Here is a 16994-nt window from a genome sequence, read left to right on the forward strand (position 1 = left end):
GTTCAACTGGAAGGATGGGTGGCTCCATAACACGATTCATGAATTGAATCTCTTCCTCAGATGGAACGAGTTGCAATGTGATTTTTATCTACAAAAAATTGTAATCATGAATAAATAAACTAAGTAGCTATAATCATGGAAAAAAAAATCTAACTCAAAAATAGAAAAAAGGAACATACTGCATCTGACCTGAAGATTTCGTCTCTAATAACTCCATATGGAGGAGAATGTGAGCAACCATTTCAAAATGCGTGGTATCGCATTGTCATTCAATTTGTTTGCAACGTGACTGGGTAATGATGAAATCGTTTCGTATGCCCATACCAATATGAAATGTAAGTATGTATTAGTGGTGCAATTCAATGAATATTCATTAAATCAAATTAACTAAATTACTTAAAAAGCATGAGAAAACCTGTAAAGACTGTATGTCTATTGTTTTCCATCTACATTGCCCTTATACGCCAATGTTTTATCTTTCAGTCCTTATTTAAGTCGTTTGATTGTATTTCCAAAAATTTTCTTACTCCAATCTTCAATACAAAATCTATTATAGTCATCTATGATCGCTAAATTTTTAAAATTCATTTGTTTTTTTCCTCTCTCTATCCATTATAGAAAACTCAATAAAATAAAACAATGTAATTTTCACTGCGTCAACATCGTTTTCAAACTCAAGTGTTAGAAAAATATAGTCCAACTCATATGTCTTCATACCCTCATTATCATTTAGATACTTAGCTCTGAGTGACAAAATGATTTTCTCCCCTCACAATTCTAGTTTGATATTTGAGTCCTGTAATAAGGTCAAACTCCATTTGGCTGAATGATACATATTCCCCATAAGATTAAAATTAATAATATCTCTCCTAATTTCCTTTACTTATCGAAGAAATATAAAATGGATAAGTGGTCAATTAAAGATGATGTTTGTATCAAAGAGATGACCAAAACATGTTTGTCCAAATATGACTAATTGTGCAGGAGTTAGTTTTTTCTTAATTTTAGAGATAACCTTTCCTATATGGGAACAACATGAAAGGGCTGCAGGAAAATGATCATTAGGATGAACCTTCATTTCTAGTTCCATTATAACCTACATTTTTCATCAAATATATAAATTAGAAGTAAACACAACATAACAATGCATTAGAATATTTAATTTTTTTTTAAAAAAGCTACTATTTTTGGCCTGGCCCAATACCCGGTCGGGCTTAGAACCGGGCTAAAAACCAGTAGCTAGGTTTGAAGATTGCCTGGTTTGGCCCCTTCTTGGTCCCCAGTCGCCAGATCCAAAAAATAAGCTACTGATTTTTGGCCCGGTCTTGGGTCCGACCGGGCCAAAAACTAGTAGCTAATTTTTTGAACCGCTCGCCTCTTCACCCCTTCTTGCTCGATCTCACCTCGTTTCCCAAGTCGCTTGACCCCATACCCGACTGGTCCCAGGATCGGGCCACAAACTAGCTCGACCGTCCCTCCCCCTTCTTGCCTGGTCTCACCTCGTTTCCCAAGTCGCCTGACCCCATACCCGGTCGGTCCCGGGACTAGGCTAAACCCATACCCGCCCGTTCCTTACTGGTCTCGCGCCCTGCCCCGGTCAATCCCCTTCCCGATCAATCTCTCTCTCTAACTAGCCCAGTCCTACCCCATCTCGCCCGGCCCATCCCCCTTCCCGGTGCCGCTCGGTCACAATTTCCCCTACCCAGTGAATATCTAAAGAAGCCCGATCGGGCATCATCGAATTGGAGATACTCAAAGTTCGAAAATCGGAGTTTAAAGCAAAAAAATGGGTTCTAATGTACAAATCAACTCATATACTATCTATAGGTCTCAAAATCATTCTAAAATGGAACATTTTTTTAACAAAGAAATCAAAAACATTATGAAACCCCATGAAAACCCATAAAATCAAGATGCCAAAAAATCCAAAACCAAAACCCTCCTAAAATGTGCATAAACACTTACTTGATGAAGATGTTTTGATGAACTTGAAGATGATGAACCGAAATATTGAAGAAAAAAATGTGACGAGTTGTGAGGAGTTTTAAAAGGAATTTGAAGGATTGCAAGAAAATGGTAATGGAGGGAGAGATTAAGGTTTTGAATTTTTTTACTAAAAAAAAAATATATAATGGTCTTTTCTTACCTAGAGATCAAAATTACATTCGTTTTAAAAAGGATAATTTTTTTCCCCAATTGTCGGAGCTCTGGCCTCTATTTTCTTCCTCTCCTTCTTCCTCACAGCCGCCGACCCCTTCCGTCCTTTAGTGCTTTTCTCCTCCGGGGATAAAACCCCGCACCTGCCGACGTTCAGCCTCCATGAATCGGCGACAACGTGGGTCTCTTTCTGCCAGTAATTGCGTCGGCCATCCTCCTTCATGGGCAGTTCAGTTTCTAACATGAAGAAGTTTTCTGTTTATAGTTTTGGACTATTTCAAACTGATCGATTAGGGTTTATGGTTGATTTTAGGTAAGGACATCCTTCTTGAACAGTCTCAATTTCCATTAAGGTTTCCGAATTGAGTTTTACTTTCTAAAATTTATCGTGATTGTTTTAAGACCTTTCAAGGAAGTTGGCATTTGTTTAAGAGGTGGTTTTTTGATCGAGGATTGTAGGATTGTCACTCGAGGTAAGTAGATTCTACATCCATTCCAAAATATAAATTTGGATAGTGTGGCTTGATGAATGGTATAATAGTTCATGCTAGAATATTAAGTTTGGAAAATCGAAAAGAATATTCGGATGACTGAAATTGAGTGATTGTAACCGGTGTCATGGAAAGATGAAAAATGGCCGATTTCAATCAGTTACACACCGCGTTTTCTCATCACTAAGTGACTATGTTCCCTCCATCGCTGCAACCCAAATTTCGAACCAAACATTCACTTCTTTGTCATCAGCCCTGCAACATTACATCAATTCAGATGATCCTTCTCATGGCCAAAAGATACATGCGCATATTCTCAAAACTGGGTTCATACCCAATACAAATATCTCCATCAAGCTCCTCATATTGCACCTGAAATGTGGGTCATTGAAGTTTGCACGTCAAGTGTTCGATGTGTTGCCTCAAAAGACACTTTCTGCTTACAATTATATGATCGGTGGGTACATAAAGATGGGAAAAGTACCAGAATCTCTTGCTCTCGTCCGTGAGCTCATCAGTTCAGGTGAAAGGCCTGATGGGTATACATTTTCAATGCTTTTAAAGGCGTCTACATGTGCACGTGGTGACTCTGTATTGCGTAGTTTAGGAAGAGTGGTCCATGCTCAGATATTGAAGTCAGATGTGTCACCAGATGATGTACTTTACACGGCGCTTGTTGACTCGTACGTTAAAAACGGTGATATATGTTTTGCTAGGATGGTGTTTGATTTGATGTTGAAAAAGAATGTGATATGTTCGACATCGATGATTTCAGGATATATGAATCAGGGGTTGGTTGAAGATGCTGAAGAAATTTTTAGCAAGACTGTTGAAAAGGATATAGTCGTATTCAATGCTATGGTTGAAGGCTATAGTAAAACACATGAACATGCCAAGAAATCGCTTGAGGTTTACATTGACATGCAGCGTTTGTGTTTTTCACCAAATATTTCAACATTTTCTAGTGTGATCGGTGCTTGTTCAATGTTGGCAGCTTTTGAAGCAGGCCAACAAATCCAATGTCAACTTATGAAGACTAAATTCTTCACAGATATCAGAATGGGAAGTGCCCTTCTAGACATGTACTCCAAATGTGGAAGAACGGAAGATGCTCGTCGAGTTTTTGACCAAATGCCAGAAAGAAATATCTTCTCATGGACGTCTATGATAGATGGATATGGCAAAAATGGATACCCAAGTGAAGCACTTAACCTCTTTTGCATTATGCAAGAGGAACACCAGATTCAGCCGAACTTTGTTACCTTTCTTAGTGCTCTCTCAGCTTGTGCACATGGAGGGCTAGTAGAGAGAGGCTGGGAAATTTTTGAAAGCATGGAGAGAGACTACTCATTGAAACCAAAAATGGAGCATTATGCATGCATGGTTGATCTGTTGGGACGTGCAGGAAGTTTACTTCAGGCATGGGAATTCATTATGCGAATGCCTGAGACTCCTAATTCTGATGTATGGGCAGCTCTACTGAGCTCAGCAAAGCTTCATGGAAACATTGAAATGGCCTGCATAGCTGCCAATGAGCTATTTAAGTTGAGTGCTAACAGTCGACCAGGGGCTTATGTGGCATTATCTAATACTTTTGCAGAAGCTGGGAAATGGGACAATGTTAGTGAACTGAGAGAGATCATGAAGATAAGAAGAGTTAAATGTAAAGGTAGCAGTTGGGTTGGGGCTGCTGATGGCATCTTATGACGATGCAGTTTGCTTGTTTGGTCAAAGAAGTGTTTGTCTAATTTGATGTAACGGCCAGTGTTTTACTCTAAGGTAATGTTAATTTTTCACTATTGGAGTTATATTTCTTTCATTAGTTTCTCATTTGATTGTATTTGCTTAAAACTTGTCCTCCCTCATGCTATTGCTGCTAATCAACAAGCTTTTGTGGCTGGTAGAGATCTTAAATGCTGCTTTAATGGAAAATGAGCTGATTGACTATTGGTTTTCATCTAATAAGGCTGATGTGGTTATTAAATTGGATCTTGAGAAGGCTTTTGATACAGTGGACTGAGATTTCTTTAATGCTATGTTACGGGCTAAAGGTTTTGGGGCTGTTTGGCATCAGTGGATTTGAGGTTGTGTTGCTAGTGCAAACTATTCTATTATTCTTAATGGCTGCCCTCGTGGGAAGATCATTCTTTCTCGTGGTATTAGGCAAGGAGATCCTCTTTCTTCGTTTCTCTTTATCTTGGTTGCTGATTGTCTGAGTCATCTCTTGGAGAACAGTTCGTCTCGGGGTCTTATTGTTTCTCATTCTAGTAGTATTTCTTCTCTCACTTTAAATCATCTTCAATTTACAGATGATACCTTATTATTTTCTATTGCGGATCATTCAGCTTTACTGAATCTGTTTGATGTGGTTGGTATCTTTGAGAGTGCCTCTGATTTAAATATCAATTGGTCAAAAAGTGAGCTGCTTGGTATTCACCTCGTTGATTCTAATTGTCAATAGATGTTGGATAAATTTGGTTTTTTTTTTGGGGGGGTGGCCATCTTTCTATCTGGGTTTGCCTCTTGTTGGTAATTCTAAGTGTATGCCTTTTTGGTATCCTGTTGTTGAGAAAATTAAATACAAGCTCCATAATTGGAAATATGCATATATCTCTAAAGGTGAAGGTGGCAGACATACCCTTATTCAGGCTACACCTGTCTAATTTACCCACTTACTACTTATCTTTGTTTCGTGCTCCTAGCTTTGTAATTTCTATGTTGCAAAAGTTGGTTTGTGATTTCTCTTGGGAAGGCTCTCGTGATGTAGGTGGTATGCATAATATGAACTGGGAATCTACTCAAGGTCCAAAATTAATGGGGGGCCTTGACATTAGTAATTTTCATCACCGTAATTCTGTGCTCCTGGATAAATGGATGTGGCGTTTTGTTACTGAACCTGATGCGTTATGGCAGAAAGTTATTGTTGCTAAGCACTTTTTGAGTGGGAGGGATTGGTCTTCTTCTAGACATCAAGGCTTTCATCTTTCCCCTTGGAGATACATTTGTCAAAATGTTGGTTTGATTGATAGTTGTGTCCAGGGCCGTATTAGTAATGGTTCTACAACCTCTTTTTGGATAGATCGTTGGCTTAGTTGTGGTATTTTATCTGCTACTTCCCCTTGTATGTTCCACCTTGCCCTTCGCCCTAATGATATGGTGGCTGATGTTTGGATTGCTGAAACTGAATCTTGGGATCTTCATCTTCGTCGTAATCTTAATGATCTAGTAATTATTTGAATGGGCTACTTTATCGCATCTTCTCACATCTGTTCGATTCTGCCCCTCTACTGATATTTGGGTCTGGCCTTTAGATTCTTCTAGTTCTTGCACTGCCAAATCTCATACGGTTGACTTGCTCAATTCTGTTGATCCCTTCCCGAAAGATCTCTATCGTGTAATTTGGATGGACTCTTACCCGAAGAAGATTAAAATTTTGTTATAGGAGCTCAGTCTTGGTGCCATTAATACAGTTGATCGTTTCCAACGTCGTATGTCATACATGCATCTCTCCCCCTCTTGGTGCTCTATGTGTTGCCATTGTTCCGAGACTCAGCCTCATTTGTTTGCTCATTGCCCTTTTCCGCATCGGTTTTGGACTCTTGTTTTGGATGCTTGCGGGTGGTTTTTGGTTTTACCTAATTCCATTTTTGATCTTTTGGCTACTCTGCTTGTGAGGCATCCTTTTGATTGTTCTAGGAAAATTCTTTGGCTGGCTATTGTGAGAAGCTTCTTCCGGAATCTTTGGGGGGAACGCAATGGGCGAATCTTTCTGAGACATGTCTTTTACCTTTGATCGTTTTTTTGATTATGTGCTTACTCATGCGTATAACTAGTGTAATCATGAGGCTCCATTAAATTCTTATACTCTATCTTTTTTCCTATCCCATTGGAGAGATTTCTTGTATCCCTCTATTTCATTCATCAATGGAATGTTTCTCCCTACAAAAGTTGGGTCTGTGGAATTCGTTTTCAAGTAAGTTTAACTTCTAATTATGCCAAGCAAATTTTGGTGTGGATCCTTTCTTAAGGTTAGTGTTGAAATTGGGTTGGATTTCTTTACAAGAAGAGTAAAAAAAAAAAAAAAAAAAAATTTAAAAGTTTTTTTTTTCCTCCAAATAAAAGAAGGAAAGTGGGTTTAAAAAAATCAGAAAAAAAAAAGAAAAAGAAAAGCTGAAAACCCTTATGTTTCCTTTTCTCCTCAGCGTGGAAGTTCTCCACCGTCTCTCTCCTTTTGTTTTTCCTCCACCGCCAGTCCTTTCTAATTGTTTTCCCTGTTTTTCTCCTTCTTCAAGTTTGCTCTGGCAAGAAACAGAGACAAGGTTTTTGTGGCAAGCGGCAGTGTGGGTTCCTCTTAATGGCGACGACGGCACAAGCGGAAGAAGTCTCAAAAAACTCAAATTTGAGAACTTGCCTGATTTCGGATACCAATCTGCAAAGAAAACAGGAGTATTGGTAGACTGGTCATTGGGGTAACACTCTTTCAAATTCTTGCTAAAGTAGGATGGGTGGTTTGAATTAGTTCTAAATGGTTCGTTTTTGCTTTCTTTGATAGGTTGAGACCATGGGAGTTAGTTGAATTAAATCCCAAAAGAGTTTCATTTGCTTAGTCTTGTATGAAGACTTTGATTGGTGCAGTTGTATGATTTTTCGTGAAGGAATTTTTAAGGTAAGTGATTTAACCACAGTGGTTCACCTCAAGTCCAAGATTGGAACTTGTTTGCTGTAATTGTTTGGAATTATGTGTGTTGCGTCATGCTGTTATGGAATGTGTTGAATTTTATGTTAAGTTTGCAAATATGAAGTACGTGAAAAGTTATTAGTAAATAAGTGTTTTTAGCTTGAAAAACTTATGGACTTTGTTGTTTGTTATGCATCAACTGGATACATTATGGGGCTTTATGCATATGTGTGTGTGAAGTTTAATTATTTCTTACAAAGGTCAATGATTTCGAAGGTTGTGGTCCATACCTTTCCCTATATATGTTGGGCTGGTAAACCAATACTTGGCGCTACTGATTGGATGCCAACTAACCATCAGCTGGGGTAAGGTCTCAAGAGGGGTTTGCATAGCATCAAAGAGTTGGACATTTAAAAGTTTAAAGAGGAAATGGGTTGTACACTTAAAGCCGAAGGGATAAGTTTAATAGAAAATGCTTTGAATAATGAAAAAGTTTAGGCCTTATAGGTCAAAATTTGATTTATTTTATGTGCCTGCTTAAACCAACTCCAAAAGTGGGTTACTTACTGGGTGTCCTTAATACTCACTTTTTTCTTTAAACTACTATTTTTCAGGTCCTGGAGAGATAAGTTTGGGCGATTGACGTGGTTTTCTGGAACAAGGCAATAGACAACATAGGAGAGTTTTCCTTGATACTCACTCTTTTCTTAAAACTACTATTTTTCAGGTTGGGAGAGACAAACCTGGGCGATTGACGTGGTTTGCTAGAATAAGGCAATGGGCAACATAGGAGAGTTTTGTAGACCCGTGTCTCTAGGTTCTCCCTTGTTTTTCACGCTTATTTAGTTGCATTGATGTAGGATTGCTCTTTCCAGATAACTTCTTGTACCTCTATATAGTACTCACTCATTAAAGTTAAGAAAATTTTGCAAGTGCCACTTGCCATACTTGGTTGGGATCTTGGATTTGAAGCCTTTGATCAGTGAACCAGCATGCGCAAAATTGATTGGTGAGAGGCAATAGTATAGTCTATAGATAAGCCCATTCAAGCATTCAAGAAGAGCATCACTCCTATAATTACCAACAGGATGGTTTTGGTGCTTAAAAGTCTATGTCTATCAATGCATATTGTGTGATATTGTTAATTTGTCATTCTCTATGCATTCATGTTTGAACTTTTCGTACTTAGTTTAGAAGTTTTCAAAGTTATCCAATGCCATACTATTACGTTGCCCAATTTTTAAAATATGTTCTTAAATGATCCAAATGAAAAAGGCAGGCTGGCACAAGCCGGCGCAATGAGATTCATGAGGAAACGATATTAGATCATGCTTATAACTGTATATTGGCGTTCATTCCAACAAGGAGCTTTGGAATTGCTATAAACTATAGTAAAAAGTGATAACATTAGGTATGACAATCTGCAAGTTGCAGCTGAATGCTTTTTTGTCAACCTTTCCAATTATAGTCTACAAGAAGAGCAATAGATTAGCTTATAATTAATCATGTGTTGCTGCTGTTGTGAGAAATGTAACTGCAGACCTCTCGCCTTTCTTCTCGGCCTGCCGTTTGCCTTTCTCTCTCTCTTTGTAGGCTTCATCGGTGTTGTTATTTGGATCTTTGGGTTAGTACGTATTATTGTACTTGTGTATATCGAACATCTCTCTTGTTTTATAACTTTTTTTGTTTTGGTCTTCTATTTTATAATGTTATAACAATTCATCTGTTTTTATTTGGTTTTGCAGATCGGTTCTCAGTTGCATATGTCCTTGCTGCTTGTGTGTGACAGTGGTACTTGAGTTCGCATGGGCTTTGATCAATGCTCCAATTCTAGTCATGAAGCGGAAAATCCCATGTTAGGATCTTTTTGCCTGAAGATTATGCAACAAACATTTATCCAATCTCTATTATAAGATAATAATAACTTGATTGTTGACACCAAGCACGTTCAACTAATCAAAGCCATCAATAGCCATTCTTTATAGGTTGAGATGAGGTGTTTAAGAGTTGTATGGTAATATTCTTATTTCTTAAGTGTTTAATTTTCGAAAAATATAAGCGACTGATAAACCAATATTTCATTTGGAAATGTTTCGTTTTGATCTTATTTCTTATTTCATTGTCATTCCATCATTGTTTAAGAGTTTAGTTAGCATTTCCTTAGTTTAAACTTAAGTCAGAAATCATTTAAAATAGTTTTGCAAACTTTGGGGATTAAAGTGTTTATTGAAATCGTGAAGGATCAAATATACATCAACTCCATATTGGCCGACCAAAATTATATTTTGCTCTAAGAAAAATTACTTTCAATTATTTTAAATCAATCGGGTTCTTAATTTAAATAGAAATTTGAAATCATTTACTTCTTATAAAATATTTGAATTCTGAAATCATTTAAGTCCAAATCTTAATGAAAAAATGAGTCTTATAAGTGAGTAATACTCTCATTCTAATCACATAAAAAAAAAAAATAATAAAAAAAAATAAAAAAATAAAAAAAATAAAAAAAATTAGAAAAAAGAAGTAAAAAGGGATTGTGGAAGTAGCTGATAGTGTTTATGCCATCATACTATTAATCTCCATGTTAGAGGTTCGATTTTTCCACCTCACGCATTAATTTAATACCTTTAAAAAAAATAAAAATAATAAATAACTAAATAAAAAATAAAACAAAAGAACTTAGGCTAGGAAAAGCCTATTTAATTTATCCCACAAAAAATCGAATTACTATAATATTAAATTTTCATCGACATATCGATATTTTAGAGGTAAATCGACATTTTTATTATATCATAGTTATCTACAAAACATAAAAAATAGAAAAATACTTAGGTATATCCTGAACTATACCTATTTTTGTACAACCCATTAAATTGTCTAATCGTGACAAATTCTTTTGAGTGAGATGCATAAGAGATAAGTGTATCTCGGGATATTTTTTATTTTTATAATATTTACTCAACTGACATATATTAGTACTTAGTAGTCACGAGATTTGTAGTTTGACTCCTCTTACCTCTAAATATATATTAAAAAATATATTTCCACTAAAATCCGTCCACATCAACATTTTACGGATATTTACATAGACATGATATTGTAAACCTTCAGATGATCATATGATTGATCATACAATCAAAGCGGATTGGAATTAAAGTGAGCAAGGCAGAAGTGATGGTGACAATGGAGACCCAAAACTCTCCGGCGAAGCCAATAGTAGCAGAGATTATGCTCAAATCCCCATTGTCTTCAGCAAGCTACACCAAGGCTCCTCAAAAGTTCTTATTCTTACGCGCCTTCGGAAAGTACATTCACTAGCCTCAACACCTCCATTTTGAGTCTTCTAGTTCGCGTAAGATTCAGAGAACGATCCAGGTCTTGGTTAACTCAAATCTGATAAGTCGGGGAATTTTCCGCAATGGGCGAAAGCCTGACGGAGCAATGCCGCGTGGAGGTAGAAGGCCTACGAGTCGTGAACTTCTTTTCCCGGAGAAGAAACAATGACGGTATCTGGGGAATAAGCATCGGCTAACTCTGTGCCAGCAGCCGCGGTAATACAGAGGATGCAAGCGTTATCCGAATTTCTTTTCTCACTATTATTGAGAATACTCTGCTTTCTCCACATACAGAACGATGAGAGGCAAGTCATATTTATACAAAAAAGATTCAATAAATAAAATAACTATAATGATAAAGGATGTGAATAACGCAATAGAAAGAATATACGTGGAGCAATCCTACTGAGGAAAAATAACAAATTCTAAACCACAAATCCTTTTAAAAGAATATAAGTTACATTTAATGAATTTTTGTTTCCATTCAAAGATGGATTTGATAATCTACCGATCCAATCCTCCTCAGCTCAACCCATCTATTTTAATAATCTGGTTTACTCCCATTTTCCCTAACGTTGGGAACCAAATGTCGATTGTTTGTTGTGTGTGGAAAGATCCATTGTCTTAAAAGCAAATTCGACACGATCACGATACTAAATCGTGTATGCCGATTGTTCTCAAGACATCAAACTCAAGCATACACTTGTCGGAGAAAGGATTGGAATCTTTGGAAGAGTATGCTCAGAAAATATGGAAAAATAGAAGAGAAGAAGAAAATCTAGTATATATTTTTTTTGAAAACATGCCCACTGTTTATGAAGATGAAGATAACGGGTAAGGTATTCCAATGGACAAAATGAAAAAAAGAACATGTAGAAAATAACCTAAGTGTTATTATTAAAATGTGAAATTGAAAATCAATTAGGGTAGAGTTCTTAAAAAACTGATGCATGCTTAAAATCTATATATAGGAGATAAACTAAAATGCTTGAGATAGAATTCTTATATGAAATTCAAACGGTGAAAACCCTTTGATCATTCTCAATAAAATTTGCTCTTTGTCATAGTGGAGGTAGGCATTGTATTGCAATTTCATCATGTATCTTGTTTCATCAAAGAGCCCTTAAAAGACTGTTAATAAAATCAATAGACAAAGTAGAAAGAAGTAATACTAAAGAAGGAAAGAAGAAGAGAAGAACATACCGAGAGAAAGAAGAAGTAATAGAAGAGTAATGAAATGAAGTCAGAATACTTCTTCTTCAAACCAATCGTTTCTATTGCAGGTAAAGAAAAAGCAGAGAGCAACATGAGTCTGAAGTGTGTCCTCATCCAGCCCCTACACATGTAATCACAACAAATTTGTATAAAAGCCTATAAAATTCAAGAAAGGTACAAAAACTGCTCGAAGAAACACTTCTTGATTAAAGAATGGCTACGCTATGATATCGAGAAGTTTGTTGGGAAAGAAGACTTTGCCCTGTGGAAAGCAAAGTTGAAAGCCATTCTTGGCCAACAAAAGGCTCTAAAGGCCATCACACCCTAACCTAACTTCCCACATCAGTGACTAAAGAAGAAATGAAAGAAGTGAAGAGTGTAGCCTACGGTACAATTGTCTTGAACCCAAGTGATAATGTACTTAGAGAAGTAATAGAGAAAGAAACAACATATGAAATGTGGGTGAAGCTAGATGAATTATACCTCCAAAGGGATTTACCTAATTGGGTATACCTTAGAGAATTTTCTTTTCCCTATAAAATGGATTCAAATAAATCATTAAGTGACAACCCAAATGAATTCAAAAAACTGCCTACGGAATTCAAGAGCTTTGGTGACAAGTTAGGTGATGAAAACGAATCATTCATCATATTAAACTCACTTCCAGAAGAATATAGAGAGGTTAAGGTAGCTCTCAAATATTGAAGGGAGAAGATCACCACAAATGCTGTAATTTCAATAATCAAGACCAAGGAGTTAGAATTTCTAGCTGAATTTCTAGCTCAAAAGAAAGACCAGGGGAGTTATATCTTTGTAGAGGTCCTGACCACCTCACAACACATTTTTAATAGTATACACTTTGATGAAATTCAAAATTAGGTGTTGGATTCCGGATGTACATTCCAACACCTTCAAAGGGCTGGTTTACTAACTACCAGAGTTAGAATGGAGGTTGTGTCTACATGGATAATGATAATACCTGTGAAATAGTGGGAATAGGTTCCGTTTCACTAAAATTCAAAGATGGGACAATCACTTCTGAAGAATGTAAGACATGTGCCCACACTTAAAAGGAACCTGATATCTCTAGGGATGTTAGACACTATTGGGCGTGAGTATCATGTATTGGGAGGCAAGTTTGAAGTTAAGAAAGATGGAAAAACAGTATTTGTTAGAGTGAAGACTAATGGTCTTTACCTAATCAAAGATATCCAGAGATTTCAACCAGCTCTAATAGTTTCCAATACAACATTCACAGAAGGAGAGGCTATCACACATAAGTAGTAAAGAAAGATCTTGTCAAATCAAGGGCTGCTAAAGGCTTATGTGAATAACTAAGCTTCTGTGAGCATTGCATAATTGGGAAAGCCACTAGACAAGCATTCTCTAAAACTGAACATACAACAAAGGCCTCCTATATTATATCCATTTTGATCTTTGGGGACCCACATAAACACAATCACTAAATGACTAAAGGTACTTTCTATCCTCTATTAATGATTTTTCTAGAAAACATTGGGTTTATTTTTTGAAAACCAAAGATCAAACACTAAATAAATTTAAAAAATGGAAAAGCATGATTGAAAAACAAACTTAAAAAAAAATTATGTGTGTCATAGGACAGACAATAGTTTAGAGTTTTGCAATGAGGAGTTCAATAACTTTTATAAACAACATGGTATCCTAAGACCTAGGACAGTTAGATACACACCACAACAAAATGGTGTTGCTGAAAGACTAAATAGAATGATAAAGGATAGAGTTAGAAGCCAAATGTCAAATGGAATAATACCTGAAAGGTTTTGGCCTGAAGTTGTATCCTATATTGTCCATTCTTTAAATAAATGTCCACACCAGTCAACTAACTTTGTTACACATGAACAGAAGTGATCTAATCATCCCCTATATTTGATAACCTCAAAATAATTGGGTGCATTGGTTATGTCCACCAAAACCTACGAAAACTAAACCCTAGAGCAACCAAATGCATGTTCAGTGGGTTTACAGAAGGTGTAAAAGGTTATAATATATGGAACCCCACTAGGAAAAAAAATGCATAATTAGTAGGGATGTCACATTTTAAGAAGATGAAATGTTTATGATGAGAAAAAACGATGACAAAGAAGAATATATCTCTGAAATAAAAAAATATGAAGTGGAACAACTATCTAAAGTTAGAGAACCTAATGTTGAAATTTCTAGTTGAAGTGGACCTTTTCCTATTGAAGAAGAGACCTTAGAAATTGAAGAAGATACTGAAAATTATCAAGAAGAAGAAGACCTAAAAGGCTATTCCTTAACTAGAGATAGACAAAGAAGACCTATAAGGCCATCATCTAGATTTAGTGAAACAGACTATGTAAGCATAGCTATAGGAGCCATGACTAGTTTAAATGAGTCTAAACCTACAAGTTAATGATACAGTGAGTTGTTCTAATACAAGAAGTTGGATAAATCCCATGAATGAAGAAATAGTTCCTTAACAGTAAATAAAACTTGAGAATTAGTTCCCCTGCAAGTTAATGATGCAGTGAGTTGTTCTAATGCAGAGAGCAAAAATAATAGATTGTAAATAGATTTATAAACTAAAAGAGGGCATTCTAAGGCTTCAATCACCTAGATTCAAGGCAATGTTGGTAGCTAAAGGATTTACACAAAGGGAAGAAATTGATTACATTGAAATATTTTCCCCTGTTATAAAACAAACTACTACAAGAATGCTCCTATCACTAGTTGTGCAAAACAACTATGAACTATACCAGCTTGATGTTAAAACAACCTTCCTACATGGAGAGCTGGATGAAACCATTTACATGAAATAGCCCCAAGGTTATGAAACAAAGGGGAAAAAGAACATGGTATGCTTACTAAAGAAGTTCATCTATGGGCTTAAACAATCCCCAAGATATTGGTAATAAGAAGTTTGATCAGTTTATGACAAAACTTAAATTCAAAAGAAGCTCATATGATAACTGTGCATACATAAACACATCATCCTATAAATTTAATGTATTCTTGTTACTCTATGTAGATGATATGCTTGTAGCAAAAAAATCTAAAGAAGGCCTTAGAAAACTAAAATATTCTAAAAAAGATCAATTCAAAATGAAAGATTTTGGTGGATCTAAAAGGATTCTAGGAATGGAAATCCTAGGAAATAGAGAGCAAGGAACTTTATGCATAAGTCAACATGACTATAACATTAAGATCCTAAAGAAATTCTAGATGTTTGAAGCTTAACATATCAATATCCCATTAGCCTAGCATTTCAAGCTATCAGTTGAAAATTCTCGAAATGAAGATGAAGAAGATCATCTAAATTACATGTCACAGATACCCTATTCTCAAGTGGTTGGCAACTTGACCTATCTTATACCACAAGTTTGGTAAGTAGGTACATGGCTAATCCTGGAAAGAGGCACTAGGAAGCCACAAAGTGGATCCTAAGATATCTCAAAGGGACTCAACAAGCTAAATTGATATACAAGCAGACCAAGCATGAGTCCTATGAAATCTATGGGTATGTTGATTCAGACTATGGAGAAGATTTAGACCGGAGAAGATCTATAACAGGGTATGTTTTCCTAATTGGAAACAATCTAATCAGCTAGAAAGCTACACTACAATTTGTAGTGGCTCTTTCCTCCACTGAGGCAGAATATATAGCCTTGTCCAAAGCAAGCAAAGAAGCCTTATGGCTCAAAGGGCTCCTAAATGACTATAGAATCACACAAAAAACTGAAAAATATACAATGACAACCAAAGCGTAATACATTTGTCACAGAATCAAACATATCATAGCAGAACCAAATACATCAACATCAAGTTTCATTTCATACGAGATCAAATAGGCAAAGGAGAAATTGAAGTTCTAAAGATACATATCTCAGAGAATGCCATCGATTTGCTAACCAAACCAGTAGCTCGATTGAAGTTCATACACTGCCTCGAGCTAATTAGCTTCATAGATAAGGATTAAGACAAGGCAGGAAATGGAGTTAGATTTAACTAATTTTCATTTCAAAGAGGAAAATTGGAGAAAATAACCTAAGTATTATTATTAAAATGTGAAATTGAAAATCAGTTAGGATAAAGTTCTTAACAAACTGATGCATGCTTAAAATCTATAAATAGGAGACAAACTAAAATGCATGAGATATAATACTTGTCTGATACTCAAGATAAACCCTTTGATCATTCTCAATAAATTATGTTCTCTGTCATAGTGGATGTAGGCATTTTATAAGCCTAACCACTCTAAACACTCTATGTTGATTCTCTCTTCTTCCCTCTTGTTTTTGCATGTTAATCTCCATTGCAATTTCATTATGTACCTGAATTCATCAAAGAGCCATCAGAAGAATGTTAATCAAATCAATAGACAAAGTAGAAAGAAATAAAACTAAAGAGGGAAAGAAGAAGTGAAGAACATACCGAGAGAAAGAAGAAGCAGTAGAAGAGTAATGAAATGAAGTCTGAATAATTCTTCTTCAAAATCAATCGTTTTTATTGCATGTAAAGAAAAAGCAGAGAGTAACATGCGTCTGAAGTGTGTCCTCATCCAGCCCCTGCACATGTACTCACGACAAATCATTTTAGATCCAACAATTATGATTTAATTTAATGTAAAACGTTTTTGTTATGGGCCTTGACCTATATCATTCCAACCATCCCCCAACGAATGACTTGTATAGCAAAACATAACAAAAAATAAAAGTTCTATACGGAGCTGTTTCTGAGCAAAAATTGGAGAACAAACTTAAACATCAATATCTGATGATTTGAATTGATGCATAGTGAAATATAATAACTTTATTAGAGAAAGTTAATTACCTCTTGAACTTTCAATAACTATGGTTGAGATCCTTATAACACGTTTTACTCCTTTAAACTTCCTTGATTATGGGATACAAAGTGTGCCATTTAAGGCCACATAAACTTGGGTCACCATAAAAGTTCTAGAAAGAGACCTCAAACTCTTTCATAGAAGGTGGTCACACCTTTACATTCATGTTTTATACTTCATCAAATCTATCGCAAGATCACTCAAAAACGAGCTATGAAGACTTCATATCTAGTCCATACTAGGACCAACTTCAATCAAGTCTGTCAAAGACA

At 36.0% G+C, this 16994-nt stretch overlaps 2 protein-coding genes across 4 annotated transcripts; both read left to right on the forward strand.

Moving 5' to 3' along the window:
• The first annotated feature begins 2330 nt into the window (after nt 1-2330).
• On the forward strand, nt 2331-9268 carry LOC120083817 (pentatricopeptide repeat-containing protein At1g28690, mitochondrial). Of its 3 annotated transcripts, XM_039039698.2 has the most exons (5): nt 2331-2470; nt 2560-4427; nt 6941-7117; nt 7201-7314; nt 7941-8273. In XM_039039698.2, the coding sequence occupies exon 2, from the start codon at nt 2784-2786 to the stop codon at nt 4353-4355; it is 1572 nt and encodes a 523-aa protein (XP_038895626.1). In that variant the 5' UTR covers nt 2331-2470; nt 2560-2783; the 3' UTR covers nt 4356-4427; nt 6941-7117; nt 7201-7314; nt 7941-8273. The 3 variants fall into 3 exon arrangements, with proteins under 3 accessions (XP_038895626.1, XP_038895631.1, XP_038895630.1); XM_039039703.2 differs by lacking the exons at nt 2331-2470; nt 6941-7117; nt 7201-7314; nt 7941-8273 and adding an exon at nt 9072-9268 and having other exon boundaries at nt 2630-4427; XM_039039702.2 differs by lacking the exons at nt 2331-2470; nt 6941-7117; nt 7201-7314 and having other exon boundaries at nt 2630-4427.
• On the forward strand, nt 8663-9440 carry LOC150031013 (signaling peptide TAXIMIN 1-like). The gene is made up of 2 exons (XM_090309355.1): nt 8663-8950; nt 9072-9440. Exons 1-2 carry the CDS (start codon nt 8832-8834, stop codon nt 9184-9186), a joined length of 234 nt encoding a protein of 77 aa, XP_090165481.1. The 5' UTR covers nt 8663-8831; the 3' UTR covers nt 9187-9440.
• The last annotated feature ends 7554 nt before the right edge of the window (nt 9441-16994 follow it).

The sequence above is a fragment of the Benincasa hispida genome, unplaced genomic scaffold (assembly GCF_027475165.1).
Source record: "Benincasa hispida cultivar pf3 unplaced genomic scaffold, pf3_genome.v1.1 HicScf1524, whole genome shotgun sequence".
Classification (NCBI taxonomy): Eukaryota; Viridiplantae; Streptophyta; class Magnoliopsida; order Cucurbitales; family Cucurbitaceae; genus Benincasa; species Benincasa hispida.